This window comes from Leptonychotes weddellii, chromosome 12 (genome assembly GCF_054177405.1).
Source record: "Leptonychotes weddellii isolate Sample4059 chromosome 12, ASM5417740v2, whole genome shotgun sequence".
Taxonomy (NCBI): domain Eukaryota; kingdom Metazoa; phylum Chordata; class Mammalia; order Carnivora; family Phocidae; genus Leptonychotes; species Leptonychotes weddellii.
In genome coordinates, this window is record NC_138380.1 from 10,109,360 (window position 1) to 10,136,621 (window position 27,262).

Consider the following 27,262-nt stretch of genomic DNA (forward strand, 5'->3'; position numbering starts at 1 on the left):
TAAGAATGAAAACACAATTGCCCATTCAGTTATTTATGTAATGCCCAACAGGCTGAAATAAACACTTAAATCTAGAATAGTTAAGACACGATATCGGGTAAACACGGCAGAGCTTCCTTTGAAGGATTTGCATTCCAAGAATGAGCAGAGCAGAACGAATGTCCCTCTGTCTTCCCTCAGACCAGCCTGCACACCCAGTGAGGTCAGATATGTCTGCTTTGTTCTCCCGGCTCTCCTGCAAGAGCCAACGGCCATCATGTCAGTAAAGCTGATGCTTGCTGTATGTGGGGCGCCGTTCTCAGAGCTTGATGTGGTCACTCCTTTAATAGAGAACACCTGTGGCTTTTGCAGCTGTGAAGATGACCTCTCCGAGGACAGAGAGGAGCTCCTGCACGGGATTTCAGAGCTGGACATCAGCAACTCGGATTGCTTCCCCTCCCAGCTGCTAGTGCACGGGGCTCTAGCCTTTCCCCTGGGGTTAGATTCCTACCATGGCTGTGTCATAGCAGCAGCCCGCTATGGCCGGGGCCGGGTGGTCGTGACCGGCCACAAGGTATTATTCACCGTGAGCAAACTCGGCCCCTTTCTGCTCAATGCCGTGCGCTGGCTGGACGGGGGCCGCCGAGGCAAGATCGTGGTGCAGACAGAACTGAGGACACTGAGCGGCCTGCTCGCGGTGGGGGGCATAGACACCAGCATTGAGCCCCATCTGACCAGTGATGCGAGTGTCTACTGCTTTGAACCCGTGAGTGATGTGGGGGTCAAAGAGCTGCAGGAGTTTGTAGCCGAGGGCGGGGGGCTGTTTGTTGGTGCCCAAGCCTGGTGGTGGGCCTTCAAGAACCCTGGAGTGTCCCCTTTGGCTCGGTTCCCAGGAAACCTCCTCCTCAACCCCTTTGGCATCAGCATCACAAGCCAAAGCCTCAATCCAGGGCCCTTCCGTACGCCTAAAGCAGGGATAAGGACCTATCACTTCCGCTCCACTCTGGCCGAGTTCCAAGTTATAATGGGCAGGAAGAGAGGGAACGTGGAAAAGGGCTGGTTGGCCAAGCTGGGGCCGGACGGTGCAGCTTTCCTCCAGATCCCCGCTGAAGAGATCCCTGCCTACATGTCTGTGCATCGGCTCCTGAGGAAGCTGCTGAGTCGCTATCGGCTCCCAGTTGCAACCCGAGAGAACCCCGTTATCAATGACTGCTGCAGGGGTGCTATGCTTTCCCTGGCCACTGGCCTGGCCCACTCTGGAAGTGACCTCTCTCTGTTAGTGCCAGAAATCGAAGACATGTACAGCAGCCCCTATCTGCGCCCCTTGGAGTCTCCTATCACTGTTGAGGTCAACTGCAACAATCCAGGTACGGAATGGGGGCGGAGCGCCCAGCGTGGGGTCCTGTGGGAACGGGGTCTGATGGCTTCAGAAGGCCATCTCCACCCTTGGCCATGCACTTTCAAGGAGATGGGGGTGGGGGTTTTAAGTAACATTTGCAAGAGTTGAGTCAGGGCAGCATGAAGGGAGAGAGCCGTGCAGAGTTCCCGAAGGGGCCGTGGATTCGCCGGACGGAGATGGCATCACGGAGGAGGGGTAAAGTCTGTCCTTCCTGTGCTCTGGCAGGCACCAGATATTGCTGGATGAGCACTGGGCTCTACATTCCTGGAAGGCAGATTATAGAGGTCTCACTGCCTGAAGCTGCTGCCTCTGCTGATCTGAAGGTAAGGCCGTGCCCCATCTCCACATGACACAGACCCAGATGTTCTGGCTTTCACAGTTGCCATCTTATTTGATCCTCGTAAAAACCCTATTGGCAACGTGGGGCATGTACTTTTATCCCATTTTAAGGATGAGGCAACTGAGTTGCGGGTGCAGGTGGACTGAAAATATCGATCTAGTACACCTAAAACTAATGTAACACTGCGTGTCCACGATACTCCAATCAATCAGCCAAGAGATCTGATTCATTTCAGAGCCCAGGACTCAAACCTAACCAACTCCTGGCTCTTAAATTTTGTGCTTTTCACTTATGTCCCAGAGTGGGGAATAAGAAAGGCACCAAACAGGGGCGCCTGGCTGGCTCAGTCGGTAGAGCCTGCGATTCTTAATCTCAGGGTCGTGAGTTCAAGCCCCACGTTGGGCATGGAGCCTACTTTAAAAAATAATAATAAAAATTTTTTAAAACTAAAAAAATAAAAGGCACCAAATGGAGGGCACCCGGGCATGCAGAAGTGTTCAATCAATCTCAGTTCCCTTTCTGTGCTCATCCAATCTCCCATTGGAGCGCAGGGTCTTTCTGCCTCTTTCCTGTGACACTGAGGACTGTTCCTGGCTCCCCTGGTCCCCCTTCAGCTGTCACTTTCTTTTCTTTTTTTTTTTTAAAGATTTTATTTATTTATTTGACAGAGGGAGACACAGAGAGAGAGGAAACATAAGCAGGGGGAGTGGGAGAGGGAGAAGCAGGCTTCCCGCTGAGCAGAGAGCCCGATGTGGGGCTTGATCCCAGGACCCTGGGATCATGACCTGAGTCGAAGGCAGACGCTTAATGACTGAGCCACCCAGGCACCCCTAGCTGTCACTTTCATACACACACACACTCTGTTCGAAAATTCAGTAGCCATCCTGCTCTGTCCCCCTGAAGAGTCGTTGTGACAGGTAGGGTCTGTTCTGTGCCCTTGTTCTGTCACTTGTTTAGCATAAACCTGGAAGAATGATCCCAGGACTCCACCCAGTACAGGAGCCGCTCCATCGGCCCAGGAGAGGAGCCCTGGAGAACGGGAGGAACTGAATCCACCCTCCAGTTCATGAGCTGGTCACACTGCCTCCCCCTGCACCTCCTCCCCAGTCAGCAAAAGTCCCAAGTCAGCAAGGTCCCCTCTGCCCCGTTCCCAAGGCCAGAGTCACCACAACGAAATAGGCAACCCAGGACTCTATGGGTTCCAGAGACACCCAGGGGCCTTTGTGGGAGTCAGCCCTCCTCAGCATTAGCCTATGGGCTGCACCTATGGGTGCCCCTCACTTCAGTGTCTGAACATGACCCTGTGTGGAGCTGACGCCCCAGGGAGGACGTTTACGTAAAACACGATTCGGTCCACACAGCCCCGAGGAATGATGGAATGGCATGGGCTTGCATGGGGTCATGGCCCAGTGGCCTTTCCTGTCCCCACCTCCTGGGAGCCCTCCCTCTCCACCTGCACACACCCCAAGGTGACTCTTAGGGGGATCTCTCTGCTCCAGATACAGATCGGCTGCCACACGGATGACCTGACCAGAGCCAGCAAGCTGTTCCGAGGCCCACTCGTGATTAACCGGTGCTGCTTGGACAAGCCCACCAAGTCGATCACCTGCCTCTGGGGCGGCCTGCTCTATATCATCGTGCCTCAGAGCAGCAAACTGGGCTCTGTGCCCGTAACTGTTAAGGGGGCCGTGCATGCCCCATACTACAAGCTGGGTGAGTGGGAGCCGTGGGGAGTGGGAGAGCTGGGTCAGGAGATCATCTGGGGCTGTTTGGTGTAGGAGGAGAGAAACTCTGGGCTGGTAGAGGGGAGGAAGCTAAGTTTCCTTAGATTCAGCCCTGGGGCCAAGGAGATGAAGACCAAACCACATTCTTGGAGACTTCCTAGAAGGATCAGAGGGGCGATATGGTCACTCATGACCTCGGTCTTTCCCTCCCGGGGTTCAAGTTGGATGTTTTAACATAAGGGATTTGGGAAAGTGAGTTTCAAGCCCCATGGCCTCTCTTCCCAGGGGAGACCTCCCAGGAGGAGTGGAAGAGGCGCATCCAGGAGAATCCAGGTCCCTGGGGAGAGCTGGCTACGGACAACATCATCCTGACAGTGCCAACCGCCAATCTCCGCACGCTGGAGAACCCTGAGCCGCTGCTTCGCCTCTGGGACGAGGTGATGCAGGCTGTGGCACGGCTGGGGGCTGAGCCCTTCCCTCTGCGTCTTCCTCAGAGGATCGTTGCTGACGTGCAGATCTCAGTTGGTGGGTGCTCTGTGCATGCCGCCCCTGTCAGCCTTCCTTTCTTTCAACAGACAAGCAGTGGGCAGCCAGCACGGTAAAAACGTTTTTCTAGCAAGACATACAAGATGTAAGTCTTGCTATTTAAACGAAAGGGGGGAGATACGTATTTAAAAAAATAGACTCGGCCAAATCCCCCAACAAAACAATTGGAAACTACCTAAGTACCCAACAGTATGGAATGGTTACGTAATATATGGACAGACACTGAGGAAAATTTCTAAAGTGGTATTTTGATGGCATAAGGAAATATGATGGGATTATGGGACATGAGAAAAGTGGGCTGTGGAACCGTATGTGAGCAGCATGTGAAATAATGAACAGTCTAAGTCGGCATGTCAAGACTTGTCCTCCAACAGCCAGAAGAACGCAGGAACAAAGTGCTAGGCTTTCACAGGAGTCCCATTGGGGGCTTAAGGAGAAAGTAAAAGTGGTGGGGGGTCTCCCCCCAGGGTCACAGTTGTTGGGAGAAGGAATTTAACAACGTTGAGAAGACACTGAATGAAGAGATCTCTGCCAGTGGGTCAAGAGCCTTACAAATCAGGGGGTGTGTAGAAATGAAAGAACGATGGAAATTTCTTTAGACCCCAGTTTTCTTGCCTTACGGAGATGATTACTATAAAGTAGCGTCAACGTGGGCAACACCGTTTCTAAATAATGAGAAGGGGAAACCACCATCCAAGAGTTCTCCATTTTGAGAAAAGAATATAATGAGACAGATTCACATGACAGGACACCCTCACAGAAGTGAAGAAGCTGGAGAGTAACATGAAGGGCTGTTTGTAACGTGCATCAGACCCATTACTGTCAGGCCAGAGTGAGGGTGGGGGAGAGCCCTGGTGGGCCTCGTGTGGATTGCCCTTCTGAGCCTTACGGGGTTCTGGAAGTCCTGGTAAAGACGGGTGGGGAGCATTCTAACCCCTCTTCCCTCCTTCCTGCATTCCCAGGCTGGATGCATGCCGGGTACCCCATCATGTGCCATCTGGAATCTGTGCAGGAGCTCATCAATGAGAAGCTCATCAGAACCAAGGGGCTGTGGGGCCCCGTCCACGAGCTTGGCCGCAACCAGCAGCGGCAAGAGTGGGAGTTCCCCCCGCACACCACCGAGGCTACCTGCAATCTGTGGTGTGTTTACGTGCACGAAACGGTCTTGGGCATCCCTCGAGGCCGGGCGAATATTGCTCTGTGGCCTCCAGTTCGGGAGAAGAGAGTCCGAATCTACCTGGGCAAGGGTCCCAATGTGAAAAACTGGAATGCGTGGACTGCGCTGGAAACATACCTACAGGTACTGGGCAAGAAGGGAGGGGGATGGGAAACCCCGCGGGGGGACCGCCCGTGCAACCTCGAGAGGGGACACCCTAGTGACCCCAAAGTGGACTTAATTGCCTCAGCCGCACCCTCACGCCATGATTTTGGGGAGATTCATGAGAGTAGATAGAAAGCACCAAGGCAGAGGCGAGGACAGTACTCTTCAGTTACCATGGCTTGCTCTGAAGCCAGACATACCTGAGACTGAAGCCAAACCATGTCACGGAATAGCTATCTAACACCAAACACCATGCCCACCCCCCCCCACACACACGTTATGGAAGGGGACCCATCATTTTCCTTAGAAACTGCCTCAGTTTCTCCCTCAGAGGCAATCCAAGATGCCTCAGTGGCCTGCACATGAGGTTGCCTCTGCCTTTGAACTATTCTCCAGCATCCAAGTTCCCTCCCCCGAGTCCCTGGAGCGGCTCCCAGGCCACCGTGCAGAGTCTCACCACCTGGGATTCCAGAACTCAGTCTCCAGCCAGGTTCTTCCACGTGCCCGACTTCCTCTGTGTGTGTACCCACTGCCCCGAGAACGATAGCGAAACTGCCCGGAGACTCTAATCTCGTCGCTGGGGCCACTTCACCCCAGGGACAAAAGTTGTTCAGCTGTGAAATCCAGCTGAGGGTGTTTCAGAGAACTGCTACTGTCCATCCTAACCTTAAAGCGCCATAACCCGGCCTCACACGGGCTTTTTCCAGGGGCCTCGGGCCAGCTGCCTTTTCCTAAAATGATGCCTTACTTAACTTCTTTCCAACCACCTAGACTATACATCATCTTCTGTTTCTACCGGACTTACTTTTTTTCCCTAAAGGCCATGTCAGTAGCCTTACAGATTGGCACAGACCTGTGACTGATGCAGGTTATGTCCGGGTAAGGGAGAGGGGGATAGTTCTCCTGTTTTGGGGGTTTAACTTTGCAGCTGTGAAAGATACAAGGATTTTTTTCACTTCAGTCAGCTTTAAACCCTTGTGTGATATCCTCTCGACACTTTCACGATGGAGTGAGCTACCACCTAATGACGTAGGTGGTAAATACTGATAATAATCATGACCGTGATTACCACAGCCATCCTTTATTAAGTGTCTGCTCCATGCTGAGCACCTCGCTAGCTCAGAGGCCCCATTAAGATAAGACAGAGAGTAGCCCATGAGGCCAGCAGCTAGAACTGCAGAGAGGGCCAGTGACAGAAATGAAACTAATGTTTTTGGGGGTTAAATACATTACATTAATTTATTATAGTGTTTTTGGGGTCTTTCTGTAGATTAAATGTCTCCTCCTGCTGCCCCTTTCTCTCCCCAGCTACAGGAGGCCTTTGGTTGGGAGCCATTCATCCGTCTCTTCACTGAGTATAGGAACCAGACCAACTTGCCCACAGATAATGTTGACAAAATGAATCTGTGGGTGAAGATGTTCTCCCACCAAGTGCAGAAGAATCTGGCTCCGTTCTTTGAGGCCTGGGCCTGGCCTATCCAGAAGGAAGTGGCTACCAGCCTGGCCTATCTGCCTGAATGGAAGGAAAATATTATGAAATTATACCTCCTCACACAGATGTAAGGAGTGCCCAGCGAGGTGGCAGGTAGAGAGGTTTGGGGAGGTAGGCAGAGATGGGGATTCATTCCTCGACCTCTGTCTCTTAGGGTTCTAGCCTTGTGCTCTTGGCTCATTGCCCCCATATCTTAATACCTAGTAGTTCTAGCTCTAGGAAGTGGGTTAAGAACACAGCAAAAAGGGGAATCAGAATTTCTTAGGAGCAAGGCCTTCTGTTTATGAGTCTCATTCTTCTGCTCTCAGCTATCATATTCCCTCCTGGCCCTATTTTGGCCTGGTTCTGAGAGCTTTGGCATCTGCCTCTATGCCAGCCCTTGGTTCACCACTATGGGCCATGGCCCTTGCGGGTGGTTCTTATCCTGACATCCTGAGGACTCTCTGGGCTTTTGTTTTTGACCAGTTGTTCCAAACACCTGACCATAGAATCCACTGAAACACAAATTTACCAGGATAAGCAGACAGTTCCTTGATATTCTGTGTCTAGGGTAGTTTTCAAAGAGTTTGGAAAGCAGTCTGGTGCAGTAGAAAGAGCCCATGGCTAGCGTTAGCTCTTGGGGAAGTCATTGTGTCTCTACTCACATTTCCTTGTGTGTGAGATGAGGACAAAAATCCCTGCCTCACAGGGTTGTCGTGAAGACTCAGACTGACAGTTCTGAAGAGGTTTGTGAATGTAGGGATTCTTCTACGTTCTGCTGGCCCCCAGAATAGTGAGCTGAGTACTCCCCTTCTCTCGCCATAGCCTGGAGGTTAAGACCATCATCTCTAAGAATAGACTCCCCGCATCCAAAGCCTGGTTCTTCCACCTGTTAGTCACATGACTCTGGGCAAGTTCCTCATAAAATGGGATCTATTTCATAGAATTATTGTGAGGATTAAATTTTAGTCCCTCTAAAAGGAATTAGAACAGTGCCTGGCAGTTGGTAGGTATTGAGAAAGTGCCAGGTGCCTTTATTACTAATTGGCATTAATTAATCATTTCAGAACTAGACTACCCTTTTACATGGCATTTACAGATGTGGTGTGATCCATCCCATCCCATCCTACACTCTATACACCGGCCTCTCAAAGGACTGGGGTCCATTGCTTTATGAGCTCTAGGATCTACAGGATCCACGGGCTCTAAATTCATAGTGGGGGTCTTACTAGCTACTTGGGGTTTGGTCTCTTTATTCAATTCCATCTTTCAGGTAAAATTCCTTCTTTGATTAAATCAAGAGTGGAAGTCACTTGAAAAATCAGAACAAATCCATGAGGGCGTTTGTCTTTAGCAAACAATGGGCATCCGACTTAGGGATGGTGTTCCTATCAGATTCCTATCACTGCCCAGAATTCCTTACTAGTTTGGCAGATAAAGTCCACACGCAGAGAGAATCTTGACTTCAGAACCAGATAACTGGATACGACTGACCCAAATTTTATTTAATTACAATGCAAAGATTTTCTCAAGTTTTCTTCTAATCCTATTCAAAACCTCCCATTTCCGTGTAATTTTAACTAGAGTTGAGGCTCTGGGATTAATGCACACATCCAGCCAGCTTTCCTTTAGACCGCTTATATTTATTTGGATGTAGTTGTTTCAGTACACTATTTTATTTGCCTTATTAAGAATTGGGTGGATGCAGAGATAAGATTTGACCTAGAGAGTGTTTTTCTATGGATTCCTTTATTATGTCATTTCTTAATCCTAGAAGTCTTTTCCCTTATTTCATGAATATCTATCATCTAGATGCTTTAAACATAGATGATGTTGGATATTCATTCAACATTTGAAAAAATTCTATTGATTAGTTAGAATTCTATCAATTAGATAGTATGTGCCAAATACTGTACTTGTTCTTTTATATAGATTGTTTAATTTAATCTTCACAATAATCTTATGAGATGGAAATTTATCACTCCCATTTTAGGAAGAAGTGAACTGAATTTTACAGAGATCAAGTAAATTGCCTAAGTCTACACTGCTAATAAATGGTAGACCTGGGATTTAAACCTGGGCACTCTGATTACAGAATGGGTGTTAATAACTACAGTGCTTTGAATATGCAAATAAATGAGTAAATGAAGAAACCGGCCAGCAAACAGAAGGACCTTTATGTCCCTACTTGCCAGCACTTTGCCTGCTTGTGCTCACTCCTCATCCAATTTTATCAGAACAGAAAGTCCCTTTGTTTCTCCCAAATGCCAGTTAAAAGGAAGAACTTGAGGTAGGCTCCTAAGGTACATCCCAAAGACAGTGACCCATTTAGCATCATCCAGGTCTTTCAGATTCCAGTTTATTCAGGTTTCATTTATCATCTCTAGGGCACCGTGAAAGCATTCTAGTAGGGTACTGGGTTTTGAATGATGGGTTATTTTGGTAAAGTGCCTGACTCCCAAAAGTCCCAGACATTGCATGTTCTCAGCAAGGAAATCAGATTCTTAGTCTTCTAGAATAATATTTGTATCCATCCTGGCCCTCTTTAGTTCATTTTTAGCATTATGGCCCTGGGGACCTTCTTAAAATAGGAAGCTATTCATGTCACTCCCCTGTCTGAAAGCTTCCAGTGGGACTTCGAATATAAGATGATGAACTGAGCATATAAGTTTACCTCCCCTCCCTCCCTAGGCCCCACTGAAATTGAAGTCAAGAAATGCAAGAGAGAATTGACACATCTCAGCAAAGAAAACTAAACAGATTTGATTATAACTGAAGAAGATCTCAACACATTTCTGGAAGAGAGAAAGTGGATGAAACATGAGAATGAATGAAAGAGTGAAGGTATCTTTCAGACAGAATAGAAGCTGATCTGAATAACATAATTCCAAAGAAACATGAGCACCTGAAAAGTCTACAAAGAGTTATACCAGTTGTAAAATTGAATCCCATCCTATTCTGCCCCAACCATTGTGCATAGAATACAGGCAGTCTATAATTGGTATCCATTACAAATCTATTGTTCTTGTTGTTGTTTGTATAGAAATTGAATAAACTGCCTGAGGAGAGGTAGGAGTTGGTGCCCCAGAATAAAATTTCTCTTTTTGTGGAAATAAGTGACCCCTAGCCTATCGGCTAATCCTCTGAATGTTGAAACCCCTCCTCAAGTAACCCTAGTGCTTCTAGTCCTGGAAGAGGCTTATTGGAGAAACAGATCCAACCATACACTGGCAGAGGACACCCACACCAACTCCTGTAAAAGTTAACAGTTATATTGATTCTTAAAACAGTCAGCTAGGAATCCCGTCTTTGGGCATCGGGGGGTGGAGGAGGAGGACCAGGGGAGGAGCATTTAAGAAAAATAATCAGTTAGAATTAGGACGCTTGAAAAATACAACAAGCTCTAGAGGAAACAAAGTGAACATGGAAAGAATAACTTTAAAATCTGTATCTTCAGAGAGATTTGAGGTGTATTTGTAAGATGAGTACAGAATGCTACCCAGAAATGAAAAACTGAGAATAAAAGAGCCCTTGAAAGTGAAATAAAACTGCCCAAAATATTCAGTGGACAGGCTGGAAAATATAGTTGAGGGAAACTCCTTAGATATAGAACAAAAATAAATAGCAGAAAAAAATAAAGGAAAAGATCTAGACAATCAATATCTAAGCATTAGGACTTTCTGGAAAAGAGAACATAAAAAAATATAGGTGAAGAAATAAAAAGGACAAAAAATGAAGAACAGAAAGAACCACATCTCCAGATTGAGGAGCCCCAATACAACCTACGTCTACACACAATCTTGTGAAATTTTGGAATATTAAGGATACAAGGAAGATGTTAAAAGTGCCCAAAGAGAAAATAAAGTTAAGTCATCACAATTAGCTCAACTAAAACAGGAATAAGAAATAGACTGGCAGCAGATTTTTCATTAGCAATACTGAATGCTAGAAGCCAGTGGAGTAATTTCTTCACTTACAGAAAATTTTTGTACTCAGAATAACATAGCAAGCCAAACTGTCAAGAGTAGTGTCAAAATAAAGACCTTTTCTAACGTGCAAGTTTTCAGAAAGTCTACCTACTTTGCACCCTTTCTGAGAAAGTACCTCGAGGAAGTTCTCCGACAAAATGATGAGGAAAACTGGGAAAGAGGAAAAAACAGAATCCAGAAAACAATGGATCACACCCAGGAGGTGTCACTCTAGCAGACCCATTTCAGATGAGAGTACACAGTCTCGGGCTCTTTGGGGAAAGTATGCATTCTGTTCCATAGATAGTTTCATTGAGAAGCTGGAATGTTTGAGTATATGGAGGACATACATTCTTTAGTCAGCAAAAAGAAAACAGAAATAAGTCAAGACATTTGGGTCCAAATGTGAAACAACAACAAAAACTCACGGGATATAAGAAGAGACTCAATTGGACATTGGCGGTAGGTACATCTCCTTACAAGAGGCACGGGCTTCATGAACACTGGATATGTACAGGAGAAAATGGCCTAGCTTCTACTCAGCTCTCAGTAAACATGATTTATTTAGCCAAAGTAATGCAGATGCTGTTTGTTGGTATTCAGTGTTCTGATCAGCCTAGAGACAAAACATGAAAGGCTTACTGTTTTATTCAGGAATGAAACTGAAAATAATTAATTCTGACAAATTAAGAAACAAGAGAGCAGAAAGAGGTTGAGAATTGGTTGGGGGAAGAGAGGTGTCAGGAAGAGTGGGGCTACTTAGATATTCACAGTGGGAATGAGAAGATAAAGTCCGCAGCTAATGGAACAAGAACTGGAGGATAGTATATTGTCCAAAGTTATAAATTAAATCAATGGAAGTCTTAAAAATGGCATATCTATCAAAAATTTGGGAAAGGATAGGCATAGGAAAGGTGGGGATAGTGTAAGTTAAATCCTTATCTTTTGTAATGGGGAATTATTAAAGATTGTCTAAAGTTAATAAGTCAAGAATTATTGTTCAGACATATTATTTAATGTTAGCAAGTTAGTCAACAGAAGATCTAAAAATAGAAATTGTTAAATGCATTGCCTCTAGGGAATGGGTCTAGGGTTAAAAGGGGTGGGGTGGGAAACTGTGTTTTTCATTTCAAGTCCTTCTGTACTATTTAATTTTTTACCTTGTGCATGTATTTGAAAAATTTTTAATAAACTCAAATAAAAATTCTTCAGTGACCTCATATTGACTAAGATATGCCCCAACCAAAACCCTTAAAATGGCTTATGATGCCCTCTGATACTTGGATCCACCTGATGTGTCCAGGTTCATCATATCTCCCCATTACTCTCTGGTTCTAGCCATACTAAATATCTTCGAGCTATTCACACCTCACCTTCTCGTTTCCACAGGTGTTCCACAAAAAGCAAAGCCTGCCCCTGATCTCACCATGTATCTGAGATTAAGCTTACTCTCTAGCAGATTTTCAATATTTGTTGAGTGAGGGAACACTCATCAGGTGTTGCATGAAGATGGCCAACCAGTGTTCCTTCCCAAGAAGGCGTATGATATTTGTCCCTATTCCAGGAAGCATTTCAAGATCATATCGGTTTGTAAGTTTGCCTGTATTCCTATTCATCTGACAATTTTAGAAAGTTTTAGTCCTATATGAGACCAGATGGTGTCAGAGGATTTCATCCATCAGTCTCCTTGTTATATTCCTTGCCACTTTGCTTGAACATCATAATCTGCTTTCTGCTGTTCCCCCCCACCCCGCTTCCCCCACCATATTTTGGAGAAGCAGTCAACTCTAAAGGGGAGATCTTCAGGCTCCCAAATTTCTTGTGTCTTGCTATTCCTAGTCTCTTGGTGGCTCTTCTTTCTCTGCTAGTTTACTTTCTTCTATTGTCTAACTCCCAAGGCCAGATAGAGCTTCCTAAGGAATATTGGCCTTACATCCTTACATATTGGCCTTACAGATCAGTCTGATATATTTAGTCCCTAAACCAATGTCCCCACCTGATGTCCCAACCTCATCTAATATATATGCCTAGCAAGCCAACAGATAACCAGCTATAGCCTTAGATGTTGACTATTTTTGCTGACAAAAGTAACCCATGCTATCCCTTCTTCCAAGACTACATCACATCTGTGTTCTTTATTCCTTCAAAGCTTTTGGACCCCTGCTCAGCTTCCATTTTGAAAAGGATTTCCTTCTTTGACCCTCATCATTGAAGTCAATCTTCCAAGTGTCGTAGAGAAGGAGTGATGGCTGATCCTCTACTTTTCAGACATCTTCTAACTACACACACACTCACACACACACACACTCCACATCTAATTCAAGAGAGCTATAGAAATGCTATTTATACATGTGGATTCTTATACATTTGAATGCTATAAAGAAGCATTTCTTTGTGAGGAAAGGTTGTGTAGATTAAGTTACTGTCAATGTTCTATCGTCATGTTGGATGATTAGTTTTATAGTATTCAGCATATTAGGAAAAAATAGAATAAATGAATGAGTAAATTAAAAAAAAAAACATGCATTGACCAGTGATGGCAGTACCAGGAGCCAAGGATTATGTTAACACAAATATGTGTACATGAGGGCCATTAAAACGTTACTTCTGTTCATCTGAACTATACAGGAACTCAAATATACATAATTAAGGAATACATACATGTAGGTACTAAAAATTTCTTTGCATGAACTGCCTAAATCTTGACATAAAATTCACTTTCACAGACTGCCAAAATTATTTAGTATAATTTTGAGATCTGAAATAATACAGGTGAGAGGGAGACAGTGAGGGTGGGAGCTAGGAGGGCAAAATGATCAAATGCAGAACATGAAATCACAGACCCCACAGACACAGAAGACATCCCTCCCTTCCTCAGTACAACCTGGAACCCAGGGCCAAGTATATATAACAGGCTATACCTCTGCCCCATCCTGTTATCTGCAAAGCATCTGTGCTTTAAGTAAGAGCCAAGTGCCTGAAAGAGTTCACAAACTCTTCCCTCAGCCTTCAGCAGGATGGAGAGAAGCAACTCCAACTTTTTGTTTTGTTTTTTAACATGGAGTTTCTCCTTTTGTTCTTGCTGTCAGAGCAGCCTTGAGACCAAACTGTTACCAAGGAAACAGTACTAAGCCTCAACCAAGGCTTTGACATTTATTCACAAGACTTGTGGCACTGTGAGCTTGTCCATTGGTAACAAACAGTCAAAGCCTAGAGCAGACTTAAGTCTCAATGCTCCTAGGAAACTGAGATTAAACTATAAAAAGGCGAACAGCCGACTCGTGTCAGTAGGGTTGGAGTGACCTTTGGATAATGCCTAGTGGATCTCTGGTACTGGATCAAGAAGAGTGTTTAATGGGATGGGGAGGAGAGAATACGCTCAGGTATGACAGATGATGGTATTCATGCCCTCCAGCCAAAGACCACCAGCAACACACCCATAGTTGAACAAGTTGGATCCCAGTGAGGGTAAACACTGCAGGAAACTGGGCATCTCAGTAAAAGGGTGTTAAAAGAAACTACTAGAGAATTTGGGCTTTGGGTGGATAATTTTGGGGAGAGTCTAAGGAAGCAAGGGTAATTCTATGATTGTCTCAGTAAACGTCATCTATTGGTGGGGATGACTGAAGTGCCCATAGAGCTATAATTGGTTTCTGAAAAAGTAGCAGGTCCTCATTTTAGACAAGAAAGAGGGATATTTGGTATTGTGTGTTTGCCCAGGGATCTTGTTCTTGCCTTGCTTGATCATGCTCTCAGAGTGCTCTTGTTTGATGTGGTTGTTCTATGAAATTGTTCATGTACAAAGGGGAAAAACAGTGCCTAGCTGTGAGTGTGTCAGACAAGTGCCTGCATGTCAACAGGTGCTTTTGTTTTCTTCCGCAGCCCAAAAGAATGGATGAAGAGCCGTTGTTCCTCTTACACAATATTAAAATATGCATTCCTCTTGACTGAACATGGGGATAAATGGGGGAAAAAATTAATATCACAAGGTACCCAAGAGTGACCCTTGCAAAGGATGACTCCTTAATGCTGCCCTAGACAGGATGTTATAACTTGGTTATAACTCAAAATGAAGTTGGGACCACAAGTCAATGCTAACGGGTCACTTCCTTATTGTCTGAAACATCCCCCCTTCTGAATGTAGATGCCCTGAGCCGTTCAAGGAGGAATAGAAAGTAGGCTTTAGGGCAGCAGTTTGCTTTGACCTAGCAGGAATAACGTAACAATAATATACCTTCACAATCTGTGTAAATGCACTTGCTAATTGAGTCACACAGAGAAAAGCTGGAATTTAAAGTGGAAACTAAAGATGCCTTTACATTAGATACATAATGCTTTTCTGAAAGGAGTAGCGGAAGCCATTTTCTCCTGCGCTCAAACACCCCTTTTTGAATTTACAGTCTCTGTGGGACAGAGAGTAAGGTAGTAAAGATCTGGGGCCTCACTGAATCTTAAATATTTTTTAGCACAAAACTAGATGAAGCCACTAGAAAAATACTTTCCCAAGTTAAATTAAAATCCTTCGTGTTTTATCTGCCCTCTTTTAAGAAATGTTCATGGAAAAGTTTCCTAAACATTCATAAAATCATCTGGGCATCCCCTTCCAATCAGGTCATTGGGTCACCTATAAATTCATTCAATTAACATTTATTGAACACCTACTACAATGCTAGTTACTGTTATAGGGTCTGGAAATACACAATAAACATAATAAAGCACCTGCCCTCATAAATATTCCAGTTTGAACATTAAAATGAACAAATAGGGGTGCCTGGGTGGCCCAGTTGGTTAAGCGTTTGGCTCAGGTCATGATCTCAGGATCGTGAGATCGAGCCCTGGGTTGGGCTCTGTGCTGGGCATGGAGCCTGCTTACGATTTTCTCCCTTTGCCCATCCCCCCTCCCCTCTGATGTGCGCACACACACACTTAACTCTCTTTCAAAAACAAATTTTTTTTAATGTAAAAAAAATAAGACACCATTTGTTACAAAAACAAATAAAATAAAATAAAATGATCAAATAAACATATATCAAGTATGATAAGTGCTATGAAGGAATATAAAACAAAATAAAGTTAGGAAAGTGAGCGTTCTGGTGAGCGGGAGGGTGGGTACTGGACAAAGAGTACGTTTGCCATTTTATGTAGTTAGGTCCAGGAAAGCCTCTCTGATAAGGGGACATTTGGCAAATCCTTGAAGAAAATGATGGAGCAAACCAAGCAGACAATTCAAGGCAAAGAGAGGTAAAACTATATTTGGCATATTGAGAGCCGCAAGACAGACAAGAGTTCCATCCCTCTAAGAGTCAGTAGCTACTCTCTTGGATGTAAGTGTTGATTTCTGACCTTAACCTTATGATAGGATCCACTGACCTAATGGAAACTCACAACTTGTGAATATCTCTCCTCAAACTTCAAAATCAAGGTGCACTTCACAGGAGTTTCTCCCTCTGGAATTTAGGAGTAAGAGGGGCTCATCTTAGTGGTTTCTGTGACCTCTACCAAAGGTATTGAATGAAGACATGCCTCTAAGTTCTGGGCCCCTGTCGATGGCCTGATGGATCCAGTAACAAGTGGAATTTGGAATCACATTCATATGAAGAAAATTGATTTGGAAACAATTGACTAAATTTGCACAGCAATGGAAGTTTCAGACTTACATATCGATGTTCATCAGGACAAATGTGCAGGGAGTCATAGGAAACAGCCTCAGGTATTCTTGGCTTCTTACTCCATTTTCCCTCTTCCCCCATTAAGCTGCATAATATCTATTCAACCTCGATTAAAATTAAAAGACACTTGGATCACAAGTCTCAACATAAAATGAAAAGTCTTGAGAAGGAAGACCGTGATGTTAGATAACTCTGGAATAATCAATTTGGAAATAATTGTTTATATTTGTAGAAAAACATAAAAAAAATAATGTTGCTGGTCCCATAGGACTAGGAGCTTTGAGACTCTGTAGGAATTTTGTTGTAGAGAGATTGGCCTTCACTCACTCCCAACTCCCATACACTAGCCCCTCTGACATCCTGACAACATTTGTGGGTTTGTGTGTGAAGACATATAAACCCACTGGTGTGGGTGCAATTATAGAAAATGGATCTGTTGTGTGCCTACCCAATGGGTCTGATATTTCAGAGCCAGAGGAAAAACATCCACATTCAGCCTTGGCTAAGTTAGCTGCCCTGGCTCCCGGACAACTGAACTCTTCAGTACAAAACCAAACTTTATATCTGACCTGGAGTTGGGACAAGTTTGGAAACAGAAGAAGACTCCTCGCTTGTTCATTATTGCAATATTACCCACTCCTACCATATGTGTTCCATACACTTATGATCCAAAAAGAAAACAGAGTTCCAGGTTAATTTCACAAATACACCAAAGGAGACTATGAAAGCTTTTCTGACTCTGATTAAGCACTGGCCACCTGTCAAGAGTGGCAGCAAACTCCAGCTTCATTGCTTTAAATAAATAGGCAGGCAGGAACTTGCCCTAGAGAAAGACCATGCTATAATTTGAACAAAGGTTTTCATAAATGTACTAAAGAATGAAAAATGTAGTGGGTGAGGCTTTCCTAAACGCTCTCAAGTTAATGCCTTTCCTCTTCACTCCCATTATAACACAAATTTAATAAATGCACTTGAGTGTTTGAACTTTAGGAGATATAATTGTAACAGTATATGTTTTAGCCTGGATCCTCCAAGAAGCAGAAGCCAAGATGAGATCAGACGTGCAAGAGATTTATTAAGGGAAATATCTGTGAGAGAAAACAGAGAGGGACCAGAGGCTGGGAGGGCCAACAGACCTGAAGGTAGGTGTAATCCTCAGGAAGGAGAGAGCAAAGGAAGAAAGGCTTACATTGCAGGGCAGGTCTCAGAAAGTCTCGTCAAGGCCAGTGGGAGTCCTTGAGCCACAGTCGCCCATCAGAAGAGTCCCATGTCTCCCAGGAATGGGCCTGCCTTAGTCCCCTTAGTCCCCTTAATCACCAGTCAGGAGAAGCCAAGAAAATTGCAGCATGGCCCTGGCACCAGGATTCCAGAGGCATCAGCTGGGGCTGTCTGTCAAGTTCATACCCACTCCCTGCAGTTGGAGATCTGAGCGGAGCATTTTCATGGCCACCACAGTACTTATTCTTAAGACAGCTGTAGGCACCTGTTCTGGATCATCTTAAATAATGACTAAGTAAACCTCCCCAGTGACTCATACCAGTAAATGCACATAGGTGGATTCAACCATCCCTATTCCTAAATTAGACTGTGGCTAATCCTTTCCAGATTCTTGAGGCCCTTCAGGGAAAGAATATATGGGGCCACATTAAGTATAATTCATAACTAAAAATAATTGAAGAAGGAAGTCAGTGACTCTTAATGCTAGCCCATAATTAGAAAGCCTATGTATGAAGTAACCCCTGCATTTGGCTTAGTGAGAAAGTGGAATTGCTGTAAGGATTTTCCTGTTTAACAAAAATGGGCTGATGTACCACTGGTAACAGTAACAGCCGTGATTTGTGTATGCCTCTTGCTTAGGCCCAACAATTAAGTATCATATTGTTCATGCATATTAATTATGTACAACCCAGAAAGAGCCAGTCATTGCAGTACAAAGGATAGGGAGTAGCATGCTTGGCATCAGCTAATATATACCTACCCTTGGAACTGGATCTCATAAGGGACAGGTAGGTTACCTGAACAAAACTGGGATCTGCTTAGAAAGGGCAGTAGAAGGTGGGGTAGGATATAGACGCTGAAGAGGGAATCTCAGTGTTTACTACCTGGCATTTCTTAAAAACCTTCCTCCGGACTATAAACTCCAATCCCAACTCCTTGGATGCCATCCAAATTCGCTCCTGCAAGTGCTGTTAACAAGCTTCGGTCACAAGGAACATTTTCATGTCTTTCTCAAATCAAGCTTTCACACTGACATCTCCATGCTGTGGACCATGATGTGGTCTCATGGTGTAATGCCCTCCACTCTTCTCTGCCCACACACAATATTTATGTTTTTTCAAAGCTAAGTTTTAGCGTCCCCTTCCCTGTAAGTTCATCTCTGATGACTAGAAACCACTGCTTCTTCCTTTTTCTTCCCTGGCACTTATTTTGCAGCTGACTTGGACACCTACATAAATTCTAATGGTATTATGGTTCTTTCACCTCTACTATCTTCTTAGATTTATTGACTGTAGTAACATTTCCATCTCCCAGAGCACCTCACAGAACTCCTACCCAATGAGAATATGTTGACTTTCATGGAGGAATCTCTGTTTTCTCCCAGGTTGTAGGAAGGGCCTGGGGGTCTGCACCTTCACACCCTTTAGTTAGGCCCATGCTGGGCCACATTTCATTTGCCACATTTTAAATGGACCTTTAAAAAAATAGCAGCAATGTCCTCAATAGCCAAAATATGGAAAGAACCCAGATGTCCATTGACAGATGAATGGATAAAGAAGATGTGGTATGTGTATATAAATACAATGGAATATGACTCAGTCACCAAAAAGAATGAAATCTTGCCATTGGCAACGATGTGGATGGAACCAGAAGGTATTATGCTAAGTGAAATAAGTCAGTCAGAGAAAGACAAATACCCTACGAGTTCACTCCTATGTGGAATTTAAGAAACAAAATAGGTGAACCCACTGGAAGGGAAGGAAAAATAAGATAAAGACAGTGAGGGAGGCAAACCATACGAGACTCTTAACTGTAGGGAACAGACTGAGGGTTGCTGGAGGGGAGGTGGGTGGGGGGATGGGGTAACTGGGTGATGGGCATTAAGGAGGGCATGTGATGTAATGAGCACTGGGTGTTATATGCAACTGATGAATCATTGAATTCTACCCCTGAAACTAATAATATAGTATATGCTAACTGAACTGAATTTAAATTAAAAGTTTAAAATAAGTAAATAAATAAATAAACAAATGTACCTTCATGCAGTTTCCTATGTTGTTTTGTTTCCATTCTTCGGCCAACTCCTGCTCCCAAATGGCAGATACTTCGATGACCACAGGTACCTTTTGCTCTCTGGCCCTGGAAAAATCATCTTTGTTTAAAACCCTTTCTTCTATTAGATCAACACCAAAATACTCTCAGGAGTCTTTCTAGAATAGTGGTACTTTACCATAAAGACAGTGATGTAGGTAGAGTCTGGTTAAAACTGTAGAGTCCCTCCCTAAACTTAGCGTTGGACATGGAACTCTCCTGACACACTCCCTCAGCGACCCACTCCACTTTGCTTCCCAAAGGTTTGTTTCCTCGCCTATAATCTAAGAATTCAACTAACCTCAGCTCGCATTAGGCTTCTATCCTGAAGTACCCTGAAATTCCGATCGGTCTTCTCCAAATTGTCTTCATTGTGTAGGTTTCTCCTTGCTTTTTCTTTCTGAAACCTGACTGCACTTTGGTCCTCTGCCAAACAGATTTCCACTAGTCCTCCAAGACTCAGTTATTTACTAATTCAGCAGACATCTCTTGAACATTCACTATATGCTTATGTATTCAGTCACACACTTTTATGTATTAAGAAACTAAAGCCTACTACGTGACAGAAATGAAACTAGGTAATGATGGGTACAGCGGAGACAGACACTACACTCACAGCAAGAGAGACTATGAGAGAAACCAACGATAATCGGTGGTCATACAAGGAAGTGCGGCATCGCAACCTGGGTACCAATAAGAAGCAGAGGTTATTTGGTGTAATCGGGAGGAGGATTTGGTATAATCTGGAGGTTATGAAATTCTTTTCTAGGCAAGTGATGGCTGAGTCGCTTTCTAGGAGAAGGAAATTTCACCTTGATAGGAAGGAGTGTTGCGTTGAATAAACTTAAAGGAAATTCCGGGAGCAAAAATATCTCTGGCACAGATTTCTATTATACTCCCAGACCCAGTTCTCTAGCTTGAGCTCCCTGGACAGCTTTGAATCTCCGTCCGCACGGGGTGCACGGGCGGGTGCTGACCACCAGGGGGCAGCCCTGCAACGCAGGAGCCGCGGTTCTCCGGGGCTGCACCCCACGACCTGAGGGGAGGGGCGCGATTCCACTCGACGAACCGTCGGCCGCGGCTTACGTTGCAGTCGGGCGTTATTTACCCCGAATCTGGTTTACTGGGAACTTGGCGTTTGCTTTCAGCACCAAGTGTGACAGCAACTTTGCAAACCTCCCGCTCGTACCCCGGAACCCTCGGAGGTCCTGAGAGAGCCGCTTTCGGCCCCGACCCCTGCAGATTGAGGACCCTCGCCTCCTGGGAGGACTAGCCGCGCACCCCGAAGGAGCCCCGCAAGTCGCGTCACCGCCCCAAGTGCAACCCGTCGGGAGGAGCCTCGCGGAGGCGACTCCTGGGCGTAGAGCCCCGCCCTGTGCTCCCTGCCCGCCCCGCCCCGAACCGCCCCGAACCGCCCCAATAGCCCCGCGCCCCGCCCCGCCGGCCTCTGGACTTCCCGCCGCGCTCCGCCCTCCGGACTGCCGCCGAGCCGCGTCTACAGGGCATCCCAGGCCTCCCGCTGCGCCCGCCAGCTCCATCTCCAGACCGCGCGCCGCGACGCGCCCTGCCCCACGCGCCCCCTCCAACCAGGCACCCGGCCCACCCCAACTAAGCCCGGCCCAACCCCTCCGCCCAGCCCCTGGACCGCCCGCTGCGCCACTGCAAAAATCCACACGCCCCGAGCCAGTGCTGAACATCCGACTACTGATCGTGAGTTTGCCCATCCGAGAGCATTGCGGTTGGGGCGGGGACCGAGCACCTGGGCACGCTGGCGCGCCCCGAGGTGCCAGAAGCATGCCCAAGAACGTGCCCTCAGTCGGCGTGGTTCTCTCTTATTAGGTCCAGGGTTTCGTTTCGTTTAGCCAGTCTGGTGCTACTTGGTGTTTGTCTCCAAACACGTTTCTTTGCCTCTTTGGACTTGTGAGTCAGGAATTTGATGGGTGTGTGCACGGATGTGTGCGTGTCTACGCGCGTGGGCACCTACTTCTAGAGAGTGGAAGTCAGAGTTCGGAGGAACTATTACTCATCTCCTGGGTTTTTTGGTCTGTTTTCCCATTAAACTATAGAGGTCCAGATTAGTAAAAGACTTCTTTCAAAGGTAGTTACCATGATCTTGACCTCAGGCGTCCTGACCTCTTTCGCTGCTTTTTCCCACTGCTACACCAGAAAGCTGAGATCACCCACATGCCCCATGATGCTCCATGTGGGTGTTGGTTCTCTTTTATGAATTCACTTTCCGGGGAGCATTGCTGAGAAACAAGTGGTTAGATGGGAAGAGAAGTTAGGGGGTGGAAAGGAGCTGGCCTTGTACAGGAAATACCCGGCAGGCTCAGGGATGCCAAGCCTGCTAGAGAGGTTTGTGGAGAATGTAGCAGGAAAAAAGTCTGGAAAACGGCAGAGAGCCCAGACCCTGGAGGCACTCAGCTTTTACCTTATGGGGAGTGGATGCAATTGAAGGGTTTTTATTACGAAGAGAAGTGGGTGGGATGGCTTGAGGAAGATTGTGGGTGAGAATCCATCCTGGGACTAAAGCCAGATCCGTTTAGTGTAGATGTGACTACAGACTGAGGACACTGATGTTTGAGAGACCCCAGCGACAGACGATGAACAAAGTGAGGTAGGTGGCTGGCTGTGTATGGAAACAGGAGAGAGGAAGAAAGGAGGCAAAGGTAGAGGTGAGCTTTGGTGTCTTAGCTTCTTCCCCAAAGTAAAGCCTGCTCCAAGAACTTGAGGCAGGTAGTGTGTTTGGGAAGTGAGCCCAGAATGCCCGGTTGAGGACTTGGGGAGGGAGAGACCAGGAAGAAGGGAAAGGCAGTGAAGGGCACATGGCTGAGCTGTCTACCACCGTAGGCAGCTGGAGCTCAGCTCCTCCTGTGAGGAACTCCAGAACACACGTGAGGTCCGCCACCGTGGCATGTGTCCCTGACGCTCCCCACTTCCCCGGGTGTTGGCTCTCTGCCACTTCAGGGCTGCCCCTGTGCACCTGCCCAAGTGAGCGGGCATCCGAGCATTCCGGAAATCCCTCCATGGCGGCTGCTGAAGTCAGAGGTGGACGGAGGGGAGTGGACAGGGGACCCAGGGCATGGCCCTTGTCACTTGGGGAAGCTAGAAAGGTCAGCATAGGGGCAGACCCTCGTGTTTCCTCAGAGCTCACTGTGTACTCACAACAGGGTGTTTTCTATGCATTCTCTTAATCTTCAAAAACAGTCCTCCAAGGGGTGTATTATTCTCTTTTTATAAATGGGGAAACTGAGGCTTAAGTCATTTATCCAAGAGGAGCTGCTTTAAGGGAATAATGAGCTCAATTTTAGGCACACTGAATTTTAAAAGACCTCTGGAAACCACAGATTGCTACCCATAGGTTAGGGCAGGTGTATCAACTCATTCTGTCAAAACTATCCCCAAAAATGCAGTTTCTGAAAGGCCACCTGACCTTTTCGGCGACAGAGATGCAGTCCAATACTAAGCCAACTCCTGCACACCGGCTCTCACCTCGTGCCAGGCCCTGCAGGACCCAGCCCCTCCCTCGGCCACTCAGGTCCTGCTCCGACCCACCTGGTACTCCCCAGCCTCCCTGCCCGGTGCTTCTTTGGGCTGGGTGTGCTCTTCCCCTGCAGCACTTCAGAGCTCAGTTGCAATGTCAGTTCCAGCTTCACGGTCACGTCCGTATCTAGGCCTTTCCTGTCATGCAATCTAAATTCTCCAGTTGCTTGATAACACATCGCTAGTTTACTTTCATAACAGTTATTAACTGCTGCATTTCATTTATTTGTTTCTCTACCTATTATTGTCCTTTCCCTTCTGAAACATCAGACTCATGAAAATGGGACCCTTGTCTGCTGTGTTCCTTGCTGCACCCCCAGTGGTTGGCACACAGTGGGGAACCCAGTAAATGGTTTTTGTTCACATGCATTTAGTTGGTGTGTTTTCACTCGGTCCTTCATCAGTTCTGACCAAGCTGAGTCTTTGATTTTCTCTGCAGCAGCTAGTTGAACCATGGCGACAACTCCTGCCCGTGCTTTCGAAGCCCTCATGCATGGAGTGACCAGCTGGAATGTCCCCAAAGGCCCCATCCCATGTGAACTGCTTCTTACTGGAGAGGCCTCCTTCCCAGTGATGGTGAATGACAAGGGCCAGGTCCTCATTGCTGCCTCCTCCTATGGCCGAGGCCGCCTGGTGGTGGTGTCCCATGAGGGCTACCTGCTGAATGCTGGCTTGGCTCCATTTCTTCGTAACGCGGTGGGTTGGCTCTGTCCCTCACCTGGGGCTCCCACTGGAGTGCACCCATCCCTGACGTCACTAGTAAGTATCCTGCAGGGCTGTGGGGTTCAGGCACAAGTTCAGCCAGAAGTGGGGGCCCCCGTGGGGGTTTACTGCATCGATGCCTACAATGATATGATGACTGCAGAGCTGATCCAGTTTGTGAAATGTGGAGGCGGCTTGCTCATCGGGGGCCAAGCCTGGCATTGGGCCAGTCAGCATGGTCCTGACAACATGCTGTCCAGGTTCCCCGGGAACCAGGTGACAAGTGTGGCTGGAGTGTACTTCACCGACATCTATGGGGACACAGGCCGGTTCAAGGTCTCTAAGAAGATACCCAAGATCCCGCTCCACGTCAGGTGAGTGGTATTTCCCAACAGGGAGTCTGACGCGTGTTAACAGTAGATCGAGCTCCCTCTTCGATGAGCTTCCCTTTTTTTTTTTAAAGATTTCATTTATTTGAGAGAGAGAGCGAGCACGAGCCAGGGAGAGGGGCAAAGGGAGAGGGAGAAGTAGGCTCCCCACAGAGCAGGGAGCCCGACGTGGGCTTGATCCTAGGACCCCGAGATCATGACCAGAGCCGAAGGCAGATGCTTAACCAACTGAGCGACCCAGGCGCCCCCCCCCCTTTTTTTAAGTAGGTTCCATACCTAGCGTGGAGCCCAACACAGGGCTTAAACTCACAACCCTGAGATCAAGACCTGAACTGAGATCAAGAGTCAGACACTCAGGGGCACCTGGGTGGCTCAGTCAGTTGAGTGTCCAGCTCTTGGTTTCAGCTCAGGCTGTAATCTCAGGGTTGTGGGATCAAGCCCGGCGTCGGAATCTGCGCTCAGCGTGGAGCCTGCTTGGTTCTCTCAATCATATGCTCAACTAACTGAGCCACCCAGGCGCCCCTGAGCTTCCATTTCAATACACGTGATTCTCCACTCTATTTTGGAACCACCACAAACCAAAAACAGGATAATTAAAATGCACCAAGACCCAAAGGGGGCTGAGTTCTGACTGCTACTCTGTCCTGTGGCCAAATAGAAGAGCTTATCTTATTCACTTCTCTGTCTCCCGTGTCTAGTGCCTGGGTTGGTGAGAGTGTGTATGGGTGTCTCTCAAACAGATGAAAGAACATTGATTTATTTGTGTGAGCACTACCGTGTGCCAGGCCCCATTCAGCAGTCCAAGCCCAGCTACCTGCTCTATTATATTCCAGTGCAGAATTAAGCAACTGAGGGAACCTATAAATAGAAACTCTAGCAGGTGTTGATAAGAATTAACAGGAAAGTAAAGCAAGGTAAGTGGACAGAGTAACAGGGAAGGGAGTGGAGGGTATTTAGGGTCATCAGGGAAGGCTTATCAGTCAGGACTAACTGGTGTTTCAACAGAGAGACTTAATACGAGGAACTGACTAAGCAGGTGGTGCAAGAGCTGAAAACCTGTATGAGAGACCACACGGTAACTGAGGGCTTAGCAACAGCTCAACCGACAGAGGGAGGTGGTAATGTCCCTGGAGCCCAGGGGTGAGTCACAGGGTGGACGCTGGTGCCGTGCTAGGACTGTCTAGCAGGAGATGGGACCGCAGATGGAAGGCCTGTCTGTGGGACCTGGGGTCTCAGAGGAGACACAGTGATTGTCAGAAACACAGCCTGAAGAGCGAGACAGAGACCCCGGCTCCTTCTCTCTGCCTGCCTGCCTTCTGGCTTCTACCCATAGGATGGGACACAATGTCTGTTTCTCTCACCGTGATATTAGCAGTCATTAATCATCATTGCCTAGCCCTAGATCCGTTAATTCATTAGTGGTTATAAAATGGTAGGTTTAAAAGTTTTAGCAGTTCTTTCATTTAGCATTTGGAATACTCCTATAAAAATGAACCTCCCTTCCTCCACTATTTGCTTGCCCTGTGGTTCAGTCTGTGTAGGGAAGGCAGGATAAATGCGGGATTCTCCCTCTCCTCCCCTTTTTAACCAGTTTTCGAAGCACTGGTTCGAGGGGATACCTAGAATCTTCCAGAGGTCTCCATTGTGAACTCATGGATTGAAATACTCACATAATAAATGTGTTTCATTTATTATCTTTATCAGTGCCACTGATGAAGTAGCTTTGTTGGTCATCTGATGTTTGGCCATCATGAGCCTATTCACAAAACGTCTCCTGAACTCCTGAAATTTTTGACCCAACCTTAGTGGACTTCCTTGTTTCAGTCTCACGTTACACATTCCTGCCGCAGACCCAAGATCAGCCATTTCTCCAAGGAGCCTGCCCTTCTTTGAGTGTTAAATGGTGTTTAGGAGCCAAAGTCTGTTGAGGTGCTCACTGCTCCTGGGTTGATCATTGTTTCCAGGCCTTTTGAGTGGGCAGAGCTAAGAAGTAAGTGTTTTTAAAGATAAACACATCAAGAGTTCGTACTGATGCTTCAAATTCAACTTCTGGGCTACAGGGTTTTATTTCATTTCAGCAACCGTGTATCTGTCTCCTTTTTTCCCATGATGAAAAGTCCAGCTCTGAAAGAAAGCAACTTAATGACTCATTGGCTTTATGCCACAACACACACATAAACAGTTGCAAAATAACAGTACTACCGCACAGTTAAAGATTATGTCCAGTTCCTTCCATCCTTATGATATATTTTATGAGGTATATAAAGTCAAATTACCATCCTTTAACGACACTTAGACTAGCCCTTCTCTTTGTGGTTATACCACTGAGTGGATACACATGTAGATTCATTTGGATATTTTACTTTTGCTTTTGGGAGTTGCTTTTGTGAGTTAATAATTATTTTATAATTATGTAACATAGCTATGTGTATCTAAAGTAAAATCTTAAGAAGCCAGTATTCTTTTTTTTTTTTTTTTTAAAGATTTTATTTATTTAACAGAGAGAGACATAGCGAGAGCAGGAACACAAGCAGAGGGAGTGGGAGAGGGAGAAGCAGGCTCCCCGCTGAGCCAGGAGCCCGATGCGGGGCTCGATCCCAGGACCCTGGGATCATGACCTGAGCCGAAGGCAGACGCTTAACGACTGAGCCACCCAGGCACCCCAAGAAGCCAGTATTCTATCCCCTGTTCCCTTTATATAATTTTCTTCTCTCCCTTTTAAAAAAAAAAAATCTTTACTCCACTGTTGGTTTATATATGAACGCATACATACACACTTGAAAAAGATAATAGTATACTACACATACTTTCTCCACCTTGCTTTTTTACTTAACATTACTTTCTGGGGGCGCCTGGGTGGCTCAGTCAGTTGAGCATCTGCCTTCGGCTCAGGTCATGATCC

At 46.2% G+C, this 27,262-nt stretch overlaps 1 protein-coding gene and 1 pseudogene across 5 annotated transcripts in view; both read left to right on the top strand.

The window, feature by feature from the left end:
* LOC102743453 (TRPM8 channel-associated factor 1) overlaps positions 1-10,520 on the top strand; it is a 36,209-nt gene extending 25,689 nt beyond the window's left edge. For 2 of the 3 annotated variants that reach the window (XM_081799950.1, XM_081799951.1), the window contains exons 3-9: positions 352-1,346; positions 1,604-1,701; positions 3,218-3,431; positions 3,728-3,967; positions 4,951-5,288; positions 6,618-6,868; positions 9,472-10,520. In XM_081799950.1, the coding sequence (XP_081656076.1) occupies positions 352-1,346; positions 1,604-1,701; positions 3,218-3,431; positions 3,728-3,967; positions 4,951-5,288; positions 6,618-6,868; positions 9,472-9,481 (2,146 nt within the window). In that variant the 3' untranslated portion in view covers positions 9,482-10,520. Of the gene's footprint in view, positions 1-351; positions 1,347-1,603; positions 1,702-3,217; positions 3,432-3,727; positions 3,968-4,950; positions 5,289-6,617; positions 6,895-9,471 lie in introns of all 3 variants that reach the window. The other variant, XM_081799952.1, reaches the window with a different exon arrangement.
* A 10,647-nt stretch (positions 10,521-21,167) lies between these two features.
* LOC115937275 (TRPM8 channel-associated factor 2 pseudogene) lies at positions 21,168-26,756 on the top strand (annotated as a pseudogene). Of its 2 annotated transcripts, none has more exons than XR_014139092.1 (2): positions 21,168-21,436; positions 23,712-26,756. The product of XR_014139092.1 is annotated as a TRPM8 channel-associated factor 2 pseudogene, transcript variant X2 (transcript). The 2 variants fall into 2 exon arrangements; XR_014139091.1 differs by having other exon boundaries at positions 21,169-21,436; positions 23,709-26,755.
* The last annotated feature ends 506 nt before the right edge of the window (positions 26,757-27,262 follow it).